Here is a 15,405-nt window from a genome sequence, read left to right as displayed (position 1 = left end):
CAGCGCTGGGAGATTCAACAGGGGCGAAGCCAACCAATGGCAGCGCTGGGTGGGGAAACAGCGGCGTAGCACAACCAATGGCCGCGCTGGGAGATTCGACAGGGGCGTAGCACAACCAATGGCCGCGCTGGGTGAGGGAACGGCAGGCGGCCCCGGAAGTTCAGTCCGGGTGTCAGGCGGTTCTCCACTTTCTCTTCGGGTTCTTCTTTACGTTATTTACGTTCTTCGGGTTCTTCTCGTTCTTCGGGTTCCGCGGGAGGGCCAACATGTCCGCGCTGGGCGCCACCGGCGGGAAGGCGGCCAAAGCTTCCTTCGTTTCTTACGTCATTCCGGAGGTCAGTCAAACATCACGTCTCTGCTTCCGGGCCTCGGACACTAACATGTGTTATTATCACAGCCTAGACCACACTAACATGTGTTATTATCACAGCCTAGACCACACTAACATGTGTTATTATCACAGCCTAGACCACACTAACATATGTTATTATCACAGCCTAGACCACACTAACATGTGTTATCACCACACCCTAGACCACACTAACATGTGTTATCACCACACCCTAGACCACACTAACATGTGTTATCACCACACCCTAGACCACACTAACATGTGTTAGCACCACACCCTAGACCACTTTAACATGTATTATCACACCCTAGACCACTTTAACATGTGTTATCACACCCTAGACCACTTTAACATGTGTTATCACACCCTAGACCACACTAACATGTGTTATCACACCCTAGACCACACTAACATGTGTTATCACACCCTAGACCACTTTAACATGTGTTATCACACCCTAGACCACACTAACATGTGTTATCACACCCTAGACCACACTGACATGTGTTATCACCACATTAACATGTGTTGGAGCACACTTGCATGTGTTATCACAACAATCAACAGTTGGTGGGAATGTGCTTCATTGTGCAGGACTGTTGTGTTGAGCAGGACTACCTTAACAGGTGTCATGTGAGGGCTCACACGAGTCCACTCTGCTGTCAGTCATTACTGTTACTTTACTGTCTTAATGGTCACATGATGGAGGCACGAGGAGATGGTGCACGGTTATTAACAATGTTGTTCTTCACACTTGCACCTAATCAAAGTGGATTTCAGAGACAATCTGTTTATTTATTTTAGTAGTAGGGAGTCTACTCCATAATTAGGCGTGGAACTCTGTACATGCCTGCAGAGGCTTCGCTCCCGCTTTGCACAGATGTTGTATTTGTGCTAAACAAATAAACTCTAAATAATAATGCTGCTCATCAGTCTTTAAATATTGACAGAGTGAGTGAGTTTGAGGTGATTTATGTGCTGTTTGTGTTTCAGGAAATCAAAGCAGAGAAAGACTTTGGCAAGCAGGACAGAACGCCAAACCTCCTGCCAGGTAAACACTTTATTAACCGCTGACTTACGACTTAATGCTCGACTCCTGAGTCTCGTGGGAAAAAGCTCATCTTTCGGTTCTGCAGACCTGTGCGGTCTTGAGTGGTGTTTTCTAGGGTGGTGGTGTTGGGTGTGTAAGGTGTGTGCTGTGTAGGGGAGGTGGTGTGTAACGTGTGTGTTGTGTAGGGGAGGTGGTGTGTGGTGGTGTGTAACGTGTGTGCTGTGTAGGGGAGGTGGTGTGTAAGGTGTGTGCTGTGTAGGGGAGGTGGTGTGTAACGTGTGTGTTGTGTAGGGGAGGTGGTGTGTAACGTGTGTGTTGTGTAGGGGAGGTGGTGTTGTGTGGTGTGTAACCTGTGTGCTGTGTAGGGGAGGTGGTGTTGGGTGGTGTGTAACGTGCGTGCTATGTAGGGGAGGTGGTGTTCTGCAGTGCCTCCAAGGTGCTGCGCTACACCCAGGACGATGTGTCCCAACACGGCCTGTTCGGGACGCTCGTCTGCACCAACTTCCGCGTGGCATTCGTCAGCGACCAGGCCCCCAACGAGGAACTGGTGAGACGTCTGCTGCAGCTTCTAGAAACTGTTTTACAGCTTCTAGTTTCTAGTACTACATATCTCTCTTTATGTCAGAAACCAATGAAGAGATGTTGAAGGGTGAGCAGGATGACGCGGTGGAGGAAGCGTCCACCCTCATTAGGGTTCTCCCTGAGGCTCAATAGTCGTGTTCAGAGTGCTTCTAGAGACTAGAGTTGAGACTAGAGTTGGTAGAACTCAGCTGATGTCTCCTCTTGCAGGAGAACCTCTTCAAGAACAAACTGTACGGAGAGAACGACATCCCCCTGGCCTGTGTGGACAACATCTATGGAGGTAGGGCTGCACCTCAGGAAGTCTCCTAGTGCCTCCTGTCTCTCTCTACCTGTCTCTCTGTAGGCAACCCGTCTCTCTGTAGTCAACCTGTCTCTCTGTAGTCAACCCGTCTCTCTGTAGTCAACCCGTCTCTCTGCTTCCAGTGTATGAAGACAAGCGGAAGTTGATCACCGGAGGAATCGTGAAGAATAAGATTCCCTCTAAACTTGTTATCCACTGCAAAGACCTGCGAGTGTTTCAGTTCACCCTGACCTACTGCCTGGTGGAGGAGGCCAAGAGGGTAGGACCACGTACTACTACTACAGTATTACTACACACTACACTACACATACTACTAAATACTACTACATACTACTTTACACTACTACATACTACAGATACTACTACTTCATTTTTTTTGTGTGTGTGTGTGTGCGTTATAGAGTGATCTTATGTGTGTGTGTTATAGAGTGATCTTATGTGTGTGTGTTATAGAGTGATCTTATGTGTGTGCGTTATAGAGTGATCTTATGTGTGTGCGTTATAGAGTGATCTTATGTGTGTGTGTTATAGAGTGATCTTATGTGTGTGTGTTATAGAGTGATCTTATGTGTGTGTGTGTGTGTGTGTGTTAAACAGTGCTCAGTGTGTATCTGTGTCTCCCGTAGATCTTCCAGGGCATCACCCACCACTGCCTGGAGCCCAAGTCTCTGAGGAACCTGTTCGCCTTCTCCTTCTGTGAGCTCAACAGTTTCCCAGGTGGGTGAGAGCTCTCCTCTGGGCCTCCAGAGCGTTACAGTAGGGTTATGGCTGCTGTATTCTCCTCTGGGCCTCCAGAGCGTTACAGTAGGGTTATGGCTGCTGTATTCTCCTCTGGGCCTCCAGAGCGTTACTGTTTCAGAGATGAGGTGTTATGAGGAGGTGCTGGTGTTTGTTTCAGAGATGAGGTGTTATGAGGAGGTGTTATGAGGAGGTGTTGGTGTTTTGTTTCAGAGATGAAGAGGCAGCAGAGGACGTTGATGTTCGAGGTTCTGGACGACTGGGCCCAGGACATGGCCCGCCTCAGGGGAGCCTGCCGATTGGTCGCTGAGAACGCACAGTTTGACCTTTCACCCCGGTGAGCATCTGAAACATGCGCCTCTTTCATATTAAAACCAGGATTATACTAGAAAGATATTATTATCTTCCAAGATGATGAGGAAGGTTCATTACTCTCCCCTGCAGCCTGCCTCAGTTCTTCATCGTCCCTTCAAACGTCTCTGAAGCCGACCTCAACCCCTTCCAGGGCCACGGCCTTCCAGTAAGACCCCCTGGTGGTCTCCTTAATGACCTGCTCATCATTAACTCATGTTATCTATTAACTCATGTTATCTAGGCATTAACCCATGTTATCTAGTAGTTGTGGTCAGGTTCTCCTGAGGAACGCTTCAGCGTTCTGTAGCTGTGGTCAGGGGATGGTTCTTGTTGGGGAACAAGATGGTTCTGTTGGTTCCAGATGTGGTTCTGTGATTCCAGATGTGGTGCTGGTCCCACCCTAGCGGCTGTGCTCTCTTCAAGACCTCCTCGTTGCCCGCCACTCTCCTGCAAGAGGACTCTGTCGCACAGGCCTACATGGAAAAGTGAGATCAATCCCTACCACTAGCCCTACACTATCCCCACCACTAACCCTACCTCAACACTACACTAACCTCACCACTAACCCTAACCACAGCTTGGTCATAACCTCATTCATGTTGTTGATCTGGAGAAGCTCTGGTCGCCACAAGGACTCGTCGCCGTGGGCGGATTGTTCTGGGTGTGCTAGGTGGTCATATGTTGTCATACAGCATATGTGAAACAGGAAGTGGTCAGGAAGGAAGTGGCGGTAGTGTCCTGTCGGGTCACAATGCTCCTGTGTGCAGGATGTTGACGGCGGTGGCTCATAACTACCTGTTCTCGGTGAAGACTGAAGACCTCTCAGACACGCTGCCCTCCGTCGCAGAGATCCAGCTCGCCTACAACAAGTTCAAACACTTCTTCCTCATTGGTCAGTGGGAAAGCCAATGGAATGCATGCGTCTTTTAGCCAACGTAGTGAGGCTGAGGAGAGTCGAAGCAAGGTCTGCACCGCAATGGAAACCAGCTGGAGAGAGTGCAGCCCTAGGAACCAGTCAACCAGATAGAGAGAGTACAATGCAGCCTGAGGAACCAGTCAACCAGAGAGAGAGTACAATGCAGACTGGGGAACCAGTCAACCAGATAGAGAGAGTACAATGCAGACTGGGGAACCAGTCAACCAGATAGAGAGAGTACAATGCAGCCATATTAATCTGAAATGCAAGGCGAGGGTTTTGTTTAATTGGTGGTAGTGCAAAAAGTCATTGATCAAATGTCTTTCTTTAAAAGGTGACATATTATACCGCCAGGTGTGAGTGTCATTAGCCGTTACGAGCCGTTTTGAAAATCTGCCTCTTCTGACATCACAGGTGGGCGTGTCCACCTAGATGTGTGACGGACAGATGAGCAGCGTTTGCTACGGTCCACCGGGTAGGCTGGTGGACTGGTCTATCCAGCACACATCTAGGTGGACACGCCCACCTGTGATGTCAGAAGAGGCGGATCTTCTAAACAGCTTTTAACGGCTGATCACTCACACCACAACGTGAGGTTGTGACGTGTTGTTCTCTTCTTTGCCCACACAGAAAACACAACAGACTTCTGGGTCTCTGATGTGAAGTGGTTGTCCTCACTGGACAGCTGTGGCTGGTTGGACATCATCAGGTGACCTCGTTGTGTATCAGTTGAACCCTGACCTTTGACCTGTGGTGTTAGGATGCTAATGTTTGTGGTGAACCCCAGGCAGTGTCTGCAGAAGGCCATGGAGGTGGTGGAGTGTTTGGAGAAGGAAAATGCCAACGTCCTAATCATGGGTATGTCATTCAAATCTCCTACTGGACTATTGTTAAAACTACAACCTGGACTAATAATAAAACTACAACCTGGACTAATAATAAAACTACAACCTGGACTAACAATAAAACTACAACCTGGACTAATAATAAAACTAAAACGATGCTACGTGGTGATGCTAAACGAAGCTGCGTGGTATCATGGTGATGCTAACCAAAGCTACGTGGTATATGGTGATGCTAACCAAAGCTACGTGGTGATGCTTACCAAAGCTACGTGGTGATGCTAACCAAAGCTACGTGGTATATGGTGATGCTAACCAAAGCTACGTGGTGATGCTAACCAAAGCTACGTGGTGATGCTAACCAAAGCTACGTGGTATCACGGTGCTGCTCCCCAGAGGAGGGCGGCTCCGACCTGTGCTGTGTGATCTCCAGCCTGGCCCAGCTGATGCTGGACCCGTTCTACCGCTCGCTGCCGGGCTTCCAGAGCCTGGTCCAGAAGGAGTGGGTGGCGGGGGGGCACCGCTTCCTGGACCGCCTCAACCAGCTGCACCTCAAGGACAAGGAGGTAGACCAGTCATTACCTCATTACCAGAGGGATGTCATTACCTCATTACCAGGGTGATGTCATTACCTCATTACCATGGTGATGCCATTACCTCATTACCAGGATGATGGCATACCTCATTACCAGGGTGATCTCATTACCTCATTAGCATGGTGATGTCATTACCTAAACGTAAATATGTTTAAAGACCTTGACTTTTTCACCAACACTACAACATAACTCAGCCACACTAGAGACATGAACACAACGACCTGTCTGTCTCCCTCTCTGTCTCTCTCTCTCCCCCCTCTCTGCCTCCCTCTCTCCCCTATCTCTCCTCCTCTCTCCCCCTCTCTGTCTCCCTCTCTCCCTCCCCCTCTCCCCCCTCTCTCCCCAGGAGGTGTCTCCAGTGTTCCTCCTCTTCCTGGAGTGTGTGATGGTGCTCGTGTCCCAGTACGGCCCCTCCTTCCAGTTCACTGAGACCTACCTGACGGTGCTGTCAGACAGCCTCCACCTCCCTGTGTTCTCCACCTTCCTCTTCAACTCCCAGTACCACCGCCACACCTTCACCCAGGTGGAGCGACATGGCTACACTACGCTTATTACACCACCCGTTATTACACCACCTTCACCTACACAACCCTGTTATTACACCACCCGTTATTACACCACCTTCACCTACACAACCCTGTTATTACACCACCTTCACCTGCAGAACACTGTTATTACACCACCTGTTATTACACCACCTTCACCTACACAACCCTGTTATTACACCACCCATTATTACACCACCTTCACCTACACATGACGTGTGTTAGCTCCTCCCTGCCGTGTTAGTGTGTGTTAGCTCCTCCCTGCCGTGTGTTAGCTCCTTCCTGCCGTGTGTTAGCTCCTCCCTGCCGTGTGTTTGCGTGTTAGCTCCTCCCTGATGTGTTAGCGTGTGTTAGCTCCTCCCTGCCGTGTTAGCGTGTGTTAGCTCCTCCCTGCCGTGTGTTAGCGTGTGTTAGCTCCTCCCTGCCGCGTTAGCGTGTGTTAGCGTGTTAGCTCCTCCCTGCCGCGTTAGCGTGTGTTAGCGTGTGTTAGCTCCTCCCTGCCGTGTGTTAGCTCCTCCCTGCCGCGTTAGCGTGTGTTAGCTCCTCCCTGCCGTGTGTTAGCGTGTGTTAGCTCCTCCCTCCCTTGTGTTGTAGGCGGAGTCTCCCCACTCCCCTTGCAGCGTGCGGCGGTGTCCCGTGGCCTGGGATTGGTCGGTCCAGTTCGACTGCAAGGCCCAGGAGCTCTTCACCAACCCTCTGTACACCGAGAGGAGCCGCACGCAGCGGGCCTCTCAGAGGTCCCAGATACACAAGGTGACACCACCGTCAGCTGGCATTATCCTGCCCATTACCATCTGTCAAAGGTAATGATTAACGTATGGAGTCCTCTGCCCCATGTTGGCGTTGGGGATTTCCACTTTGTTGACGTGTCCTTCATGGCACATTTCAAAAGGGCCCCTGGGCTGACCCCCTCTGTCTCGAGGGCCCCTGGGCCCCCGGGCTGACCCCCTGTGTCTCGAGGGCCCCTGGGTCCCCGGGCTGACCCCCTGGTGTCTCGAGGGCCCCTGGGCCCCCGGGCTGACCCCCTGTGTCTCGAGGGCCCCTGGGTCCCCGGGCTGACCCCCTGGTGTCTCGAGGGCCCCTGGGCCCCCAGGCTGACCCCCTCTGTCTCGAGGGCCCCTGGGTCCCCGGGCTGACCCCCTGGTGTCTCGAGGGCCCCTGGGTCCCCGGGCTGACCCCCTGGTGTCTCGAGGGCCCCTGGGTCCCCGGGCTGACCCCCTCTGTCTCGAGGGCCCCTGGGTCCCCGGGCTGACCCCCTCTGTCTCGAGGGCCCCTGGGTCCCCGGGTTGACCCCCTCTGTCTCGAGGGCCCCTGGGCCCCCGGGCTGACCCCCTGTGTCTCTCCTCAGCACCAGAGGCATCTGTCCCTGCCCGGCTCGGGGCTGAAGCTGTCCCCTAAGAGGGGCTTCTTCAAGGACGAGGCGGACAGCCTGAAGAAGATCCTGCGCGTGAAGAGGCTGAGCCGCTGGATGCTGTCCCCGGAGCCCGGCTCCTCCTCCTCCTCCCGGGACTTCTACCAGGCCTGGCAGGGCCGGCCGCTGGACTACCACGGCCTGCTGCTGCCCTGCGTGGACGGGCCCTGGCTGCGGCTGTGGATGCAGCGCTACCTGCGCTGGGTGCAGGAGGTGCAGATCTTCGGCGGCGGCCTGGTCACCGTCCTCAGCAGGGTGTACGGCCTCCTGGAGGAGGTGAGGGCGCTGCGCCGGGAGCTCGACCACCGGGGCGGCGCCGCGGCCGGCCCGCCGGCCGCCGCCACCGCCCGGCCGTCCCAGAGGACCAGAGCCTCCAGGGGGGCGGCCGCGGGGCCCCTGGTCCGCCTGTCCTCCTCGTTCCCCTTCAGTGCTATGAGGAGCAGCTCCTCCTACAAGCCCTCCATCCCCGACAGCCTGCTCCACGGCCTGGGGCCGTCCGGGGGGCTGGGGGAGGGCACGGAGGACCTGGACAACGTGGGGTCCGTGGTCTGACCGCCGCCCCGGGGTCAGAGCTGGAGGACCGGCCCGCGGGGCTCAGGTTCAGAGGCGCTGATCTCTGGTCACCCAGGAGACACCATCAGACGACAAACTGTTTGAAGAGTAACCTTTCATTTAGGAAGAACATTAGCATGAAAGCCTCAGGGACAGAAGCATTGGATGAACTGTTTTCTATTGGCTGCTTAACGCTGCCTGCGAGTCGAAGGCGTGGCCTCCAGTCTGCGGACCCTGGGGCCCGGCTGATCTATGCATTAGAGCCAAGAGAGCAATACCGCCGTTATCCACCAGGATCCATAGCCAATACTGTGTGTCTGGGATTTTAACCTAACTAACAAACTAAGCCAGGATGTAAGGGTTTTCTATTGACTTCAGAGGTTTCCGGTGATTGGTTTGTCGTTGTGTCTGTGTCTGTCTGCCTGTCTGCAGTGCCACCTGGTGGCGGGGAGAGGACCTTGTTGAACCTCACTCACAGGTTTGTGTGTTTGCTTTGGGAAACGTGTCTGAATATATATTATTATTATTATTATTATAGCACCAGTACCAGTGCTAGCACCAGTTAGAATGCATTAGTCACCTTCAACCTATACACATTCCATTTAATTAACAAACCATTTCAAAGTCATTTCTCTTCCAAAGATCTGTATATTTGTTTCACATAATTCTTTATTTTACAAAAGTGTTTTTGTATTTGTACATTCCTACAGTGTTGATGTTCTTTTTGTTTTCTGAAATGTATTCTGCACACGACTTCACCGTGGCTTAAAGGATCCCCTTCTGTAAGTCCTCGTTAGAACAAGATCATGGAGTCATTACAACATGGGATCATGGAGTCATTACAACATGGAATCATGGAGTCATTACAACATGAAATCATGGAGTCATTACAACATGAAATCATGGAGTCGTTACAACATGAAATCATTGAGTCATTAGGACATGAATCATTTGAACATTAGATCAGAAGGAGGTGAGAGTGATCTCCGGAGCTGTGAACTCCCTGATGGAGACCAAATGCCTTATACTACTGAGGTCATTATTATATGGATGATTGCTGCACACACTCAGTGACGTTATCTAGAGACGTTCCAACATGTGTTGGTCCTGGACTGGAAGCTGCCTTAGCAGATGCTCAATGTCCTTTTATAAGCTTTGTTTCCACTACTGATGTTTAAGCTTTAGTGATCTTCTAACCTGCCTTAGCACTGACACGCCTTTAAAGACAAAGACTGTAGATCAGGATCTCAGATCTGCTTGCATATTAAATAAAGTTCTTTATCCCAGCTCTCCTCTGGTCAATGATAATTTAACTTAATGATGACTCAACTAATCCCACCAAGGTTTGAATAGTGTACTTAATGTATTATGAAATCACTAAAATTATATTTATGAAGAGACAATAGTCGACTAATCAATTATTAAAGATTACCTTTAAATTAGTATGAGTATTAGTATGAGTTTCATTAGCCTCCATGAGCCGTGTTAAGGACTGATGGTTAGTTAATGAGTGGTAGGTTAAGGACTGATGGTTAAGGATTAGGTTATGGACTGATGGTTAGGTAATGAGTAGGTTAAGGAATGATGGTTAGTTAATGAGTAGGTTAAAGAGTGATAGTTATGGAGTAGCAAAATAAATGTAATCACAAAGACCAAAAAATTATACATAAAAGGTTGTTTGGGAAAATATATATTTTCAGAGACGCTTTAAAAGTACTAGAAACTAATGTATACAAAACTATAATGTTACTATAATGGCAAACCATTGTTACTAGGGGAGATGCCTACCTGGTACATACCTGCTGGGATGATGTAGGCCTACAGTAGGCTGGCCCACCTCGGTGAGTCTGTAGGCCTACGGGAGGCTGGCCCACCTCGGTGAGTCTGTAGACCTACGGGAGGCTGGCCCACTTCGGTGAGTCTGTAGACCTACAGTAGGCTGGCCCACCTCGGTGAGTCTGTAGGCCTACAGTAGGCTGGTCCACCTCGGTGAGTCTGTAGGCCTACAGTAGGCTGGTCCACCTCGGTGAGTCTGTAGGCCTACAGTAGGCTGGCCCACCTCGGTGAATCTAGGCCTACAGGAGGCTGGCCCAACTCAGTAGGTTTTTAGGCCTACAGTAGGCTGGCCCACCTCGGTGAGTCTGTAGGCCTACAGGAGGCTGGCCCACCTCGGTGAATCTGTAGGCCTACAGGAGGCTGGCCCAACTCAGTAGGTTTTTAGGCCTACAGTAGGCTGGCCCACCTCGGTGAGTCTGTAGGCCTACGGGTGGCTGGCCCACCTCGGTGAGTCTGTAGGCCTACGGGAGGCTGGCCCACCTCGGTGAGTCTGTAGGCCTACGGGAGGCTGGCCCACCTCGGTGCCACATCCACCGCTCCGTCAGCGGCCGGCGCCATATTGGATCCTCGGTGGTAAACACACAGTAACCCGGGCTGCTAGCGGACAGGACAACGGCTGGCCGAGCTGCTATATGTATCAGCGGGGTCGGTCGAGTGCTTAGTCTCGGGCACACGAGTCCGAGAGGTTTGATTTGTAGTCGTTTTGTGGCGAGCTTGCTGGTGTGTGTGTTGTTGTTGTTTTTTATAAGACATGACTTCCCTGAGTCAGCGGAGCTCGGGCCTGGTGCAGCGCCGGACCGAGGCGTCGCGTAGCGCCGCGGCCGACAAGGACAAGCCCTCCGCCGGGGAGGAGCCCGAGCCGCGCCGCGGAGATGAGCCGGAGGACGACGAGCAGGGGGACTCGAAAGAGACGCGGCTGACCCTGATGGAGGAGGTGCTGCTGCTCGGCCTGAAGGACCGGGAGGTGAACCGGCTGTTTTCGTTTCTCTCAACAGCATTTTATTAGCGAAAACTCCCCACGACGTACAGGTTGTTGTTCCTCCAGGTTAACATAGCATCTCTCCATCGTGTCACAGGCCGACAATAATGCACTATAAACCCTTTGATCAACATATTCCTTAAACTGGGTTAATTAAATTAGACCTATGCACATCTCTAGTAAGTATCCAGTAAGTTTATTATCTTATTTATATATATATATTTACATATTATATATGTATATGTTTATATATGTATGTATGTATGTATATATTATACACATATGTATGTATGTATCTTTAGTGCATATATAGTAACAGGATACTGCAGACTTGACAGGGAAATGTGGATGAAAACCATTTGATCCAAAGTAATAAACAGACCCAAAAAAATATGTATTTTTTGGTGTGTTCATGATTTGAGTTATGAGTTATTTCACAACCACCCAAAGATATTTAGTATAAGTTGAGTTCATTTTAGCTGGTGGTTTTTTCAGAAAGTTTCAGAAACATATTCTGAGACCTTCTCGATCAGTTCATGTAAAACGGGTCAAACATCTTAATGTGTCCAGGTTCTCTTTGTCGTTTGGAAATCTCTTGTTTCCTTAATTTCATTAAAAATGCAAGCTGGTGGGCAGAAGCTGTACATAATGTACTAGAGACCGCATTAGATCTGCGTTTAGAAACCACCCAACTATGACACCTCCTCTCTGTTCACCTCCTCTGTCCTCCCCTCCTCTCTCCTCTGTGTTCACTTCCTCTCTGTTCACCTCCTCTCTCCTCCTGTGTTCACCTCCTCTCGGTTCACCTCCTCTCTGTGTTGATATGAGATACACTGGACCAGCTGGGACTTTCATTATCCAGCCAGAGATTGAAAGTTCAGCAGTTTCCTGTGTTGATCTTCATTCCTTTGATCGCCTGGTCAACATAACAGTAATTCTGACTCGGTCTGAGATATTGGCTGTACAGTATGTCCATGAATCCATGAGTCCCACCATGTAGAGAGCCCATGGTCTCTGTGTGGAGAAGAAGCCCTGTACTCATGTGGACCTCCAGGGGCGAGGGAGATGTACTCAGAGCCAGTACAAACAGCATGACGCCTCCTCAGTGTGAATCAGTCTTTCATTGAGCCGGGTGTGGTGTGTTTGGAAAGAGTGAGCTGGTGTGTTGGAGGGAGTGAGGTGGTGTAGGGCGGGAGTGAGGTGCTGTCTTTGGAGGGAGTGAGGTGGTGTTTAGAGGGAGTGAGGTGGTGTGTAGAGGGAGTGAGGTGGTGTGTTTAGAGGGAGTGAGGTGGTGTGTAGAGGGAGTGAGGTGGTGTGTTTAGAGGGAGTGAGGTGGTGTGTAGAGGGAGTGAGGTGGTGTGTGTAGAGGGAGTGAGGTGGTGTGTTGGATCAAGCGAAGTGATGTCTTTAGAGGAGTGAGGTGGTGTAGTGATGTCTTTAGAGGAGTGAGGTGGTGTGTGTAGAGGGAGTGAGGTGGTGTGTTTAGAGGGAGTGAGGTGATGTCTTTAGAGGAGTGGTAATGAAGTCGACTGAGGTGTGTTGCTGTTTGACTTGGCTCAGTGCCACCAGAACTACAAACATGGAGATGAGGTTCTCAACTTGTAGTAAACATTGTAGAAGTGTGGATCGATTATAATAAAAGTAACATATACAAGAAAAAACTATATATAAAACAATTATTTTTAAAAGTCCCAATGAAACATAACAAATAAAACAACTCAAGTCTATCAACAAACTCCTCACCGTTACGATGAGCCAGCTTATGAAGGTCATCATTTAAAGTCTTCTGGTAGCGTCATGCTGGACCTGCTGATGTCTGAACGGAGGGTCTCAGCGGGGGACAGGTGACAGTCCACCAGGGGCCGTCTGGTTTAATGACGTGTCTGTGCTGCAGGGCTACACCTCCTTCTGGAACGACTGCATCTCGTCCGGGCTGCGCGGCTGCATGCTCATCGAGCTAGCGCTGCGCGGGCGGCTGCAGCTGGACGCCTGCGGCATGAGACGCAAGAGTCTGCTGGCCAGGAAGGTGAGGCTCTTCTGGGTCTGGTCCACCCCTCTAGGTCTGGTCCTCAGGGTCTGGTCCTCTAGATCTGGTCCACCCCTCTAGGTCTGGTCCTCTAGGTCTGGTCCTCTAGGGTCTGGTCCTTTAGGGTCTGGTCCTTTAGGTCTGGTCCTCTAGGTCCACCCCTCAGGGTCTGGTCCTCTAGGTCTGGTCCTCTAGGTCCACCCCTCTAGGTCTGGTCCTCTAGGTCCACCCCTCAGGGTCTGGTCCTCTAGGGTCTGGTCCTCTAGGTCCACCCCTCAGGGTCTGGTCCTCTAGGTCTGGTCCTCTAGGTCCACCCCTCTAGGTCAGGTCCTCTAGGTCCACCCCTCAGGGTCTGGTCCTCTAGGGTCTGGTCCCCTAGGTCCACCCCTCTAGGTCTGGTCCACCCCTCAGGGTCTGGTCTGTAACCTTGTCCTCCGGTGGTCCTGCAGGTGATCTGTAAGTCTGACGCTCCGACCGGAGACGTTCTGCTGGACGAGGCTCTGAAGCACGTGAAGGAGACGCAGCCGCCGGAGACGGTGCAGAGCTGGATCGAGCTGCTCAGCGGTGGGTAGCTAGCCCCTTTAGCTCCTGTAGCTCCTTTAGCTCCTTTAGCTCCGTTACCTCTGTTACCGCTCTTAGCTCCGTTAGCTCTGTTAGCCCCTTTAGCTCCTGTAGCTCCTTTAGCTCCTTAACTCCGTTACCTCTCTTAGCTCTGTTAGCTCCTTTAGCTCTGTTAGCTCCTTTAGCTCTGTTAGCTCCTTTAGCTCCATTACCTCGCTTAGCTCTGTTAGCTCCGTTACCTCTCTTAGCTCTGTTAGCTCCTTTAGCTCTGTTAGCTCTGTTAGCTCCTTTAGCTCTGTTAGCTCTTAGCTCTCTTATCTCTGTTAGCTCTGTTAGCTCTCTTAGCTCCGTTACCTCTGTTACCTCTCTTAGCTCTGTTAGCTCTGTTAGCTCCGTTAGCTCTCAGCTCTGTTAGCTCTTAGCTCTGTTAGCTCTTAGCTCTGTTAGCTCCGTTAGCTCCTTTAGCTCTGTTAGCTCCGTTAGCTCTGTTAGCTCCTTTAGCTCTGTTAGCTCCGTTAGCTCTCAGCTCTGTTGTGTCTCCAGGGGAGACCCGGTGGTCTTCACTGTGTTCTGAGCCGTTGTGTTGTGGGGGGTCTCTCCTCTCCAGGGGAGACCTGGAACCCGCTGAAGCTGCACTACCAGCTGAGGAACGTGCGCGAGCGGCTGGCCAAGAACCTGGTGGAGAAGGGCGTGCTGACCACGGAGAAGCAGAACTTCCTGCTGTTCGACATGACCACCCACCCGCTCACCAACAACACCATCAAGCAGCGGCTGATCAAGAAGGTGCAGGAGGCGGTGCTGGACCGCTGGGTCAACGACCCGCAGCGCATGGACCGCCGGCTGCTGGCGCTCATCTTCCTGGCACACTCGTCGGACGTGCTGGAGAACGCCTTCGCGCCGCTGCTGGACGAGCAGTATGACCTGGCCATGAAGCGCGTGCGCTCGCTGCTGGACCTGGAGCCCGAGGGCGAGAGCCTGAAGCCGCAGGCCAACGAGCTGCTGTGGGCCGTGGTGGCCGCCTTCACCAAGTGACCGCGGGGGGGGGGGGGGGGGGCGTCCCCCCCGGGGGGGGCATCCTATTGGCTGCACCGCAGTGACTTAACAGACTGGAGACAACTCCGACCCAACAACGTCCCCCCCCCCTCCCCCGGGGGCGAAGGGACGGGAGGCCGCAGATCTAGACTAGATCCAGGTCCAGATCTAGACTAGATCTAGACTAGATCTAGCCCGGCTGCTTCCCCTTCGTCTTCTTTTCTTCCTGCTTGTAGATAAGAGTCCTCTTGTTTGTCCAGACGTCTCCTCTCTCCTCTCCTCTCTCCTCTCTCCTCTGTCCTCTCCTCTCTCCTCACTCCTCTCCTCTCCCCTCTCTCCTCTCCTCTCTCCTCTCTCCTCTCTCCTCTCTCCTCTCTCCTCTCCTCTCTCCTCTCCTCTCTCCTCTCTCCTCTCCTCTGTCCTCTCTCCTCTCTCCTCTCCTCTCCTCTCCTCTCTCCTTTCTCCTCTCTCCTTTCTCCTCTCTGCTCTCCTCTCTCCTCTCTCCTCTCCTCTCTCCTCTCTCTTCTCCTCTCTCCTCTCTCCTCTCTCCTCTCTCCTCTCAGTTGCCGGTCGTCTGGAAAACAAACAAACTAATCTTCAGAACAGAACGTCACCGTTGATTGGCTAATTGGCCGATAAGACATTTTGCGGTGCGATCCGGCGCCAACCTGATCTGAAGCATGCGACCGTTGTGTTCAGTTTGTCCCAACATGGCCACACTACAACCCCCG

The 15,405-nt window shown here is 51.8% G+C and overlaps 2 protein-coding genes across 2 annotated transcripts; both read left to right on the top strand.

The window, feature by feature from the left end:
• Positions 1-169: 169 nt before the first annotated feature.
• On the top strand, positions 170-9,518 carry mtmr12 (myotubularin related protein 12). Its single transcript, XM_084467957.1, has 16 exons — positions 170-335; positions 1,346-1,403; positions 1,811-1,950; positions 2,193-2,265; positions 2,409-2,545; positions 2,913-3,003; positions 3,238-3,361; positions 3,469-3,544; positions 3,760-3,863; positions 4,146-4,270; positions 4,925-5,003; positions 5,082-5,152; positions 5,533-5,702; positions 6,079-6,255; positions 6,872-7,030; positions 7,626-9,518. Exons 1-16 carry the CDS (start codon positions 267-269, stop codon positions 8,238-8,240), a joined length of 2,268 nt encoding a protein of 755 aa, XP_084324083.1. The 5' UTR covers positions 170-266; the 3' UTR covers positions 8,241-9,518.
• A 997-nt stretch (positions 9,519-10,515) lies between these two features.
• golph3a (golgi phosphoprotein 3a) lies at positions 10,516-15,122 on the top strand. Its single transcript, XM_084468771.1, has 4 exons — positions 10,516-11,040; positions 12,950-13,081; positions 13,531-13,645; positions 14,250-15,122. The coding sequence occupies exons 1-4, from the start codon at positions 10,828-10,830 to the stop codon at positions 14,672-14,674; spliced, it is 885 nt and encodes a 294-aa protein (XP_084324897.1). The 5' UTR covers positions 10,516-10,827; the 3' UTR covers positions 14,675-15,122.
• The last annotated feature ends 283 nt before the right edge of the window (positions 15,123-15,405 follow it).

Source organism: Micromesistius poutassou (assembly GCF_964030765.1).
Source record: "Micromesistius poutassou genome assembly, chromosome: 5".
In the NCBI taxonomy this organism is placed as follows: Eukaryota; Metazoa; Chordata; class Actinopteri; order Gadiformes; family Gadidae; genus Micromesistius; species Micromesistius poutassou.
The sequence above is the reverse complement of the archived record's forward strand: the minus strand, read 5'-3'. Positions and strand labels throughout refer to the sequence as shown.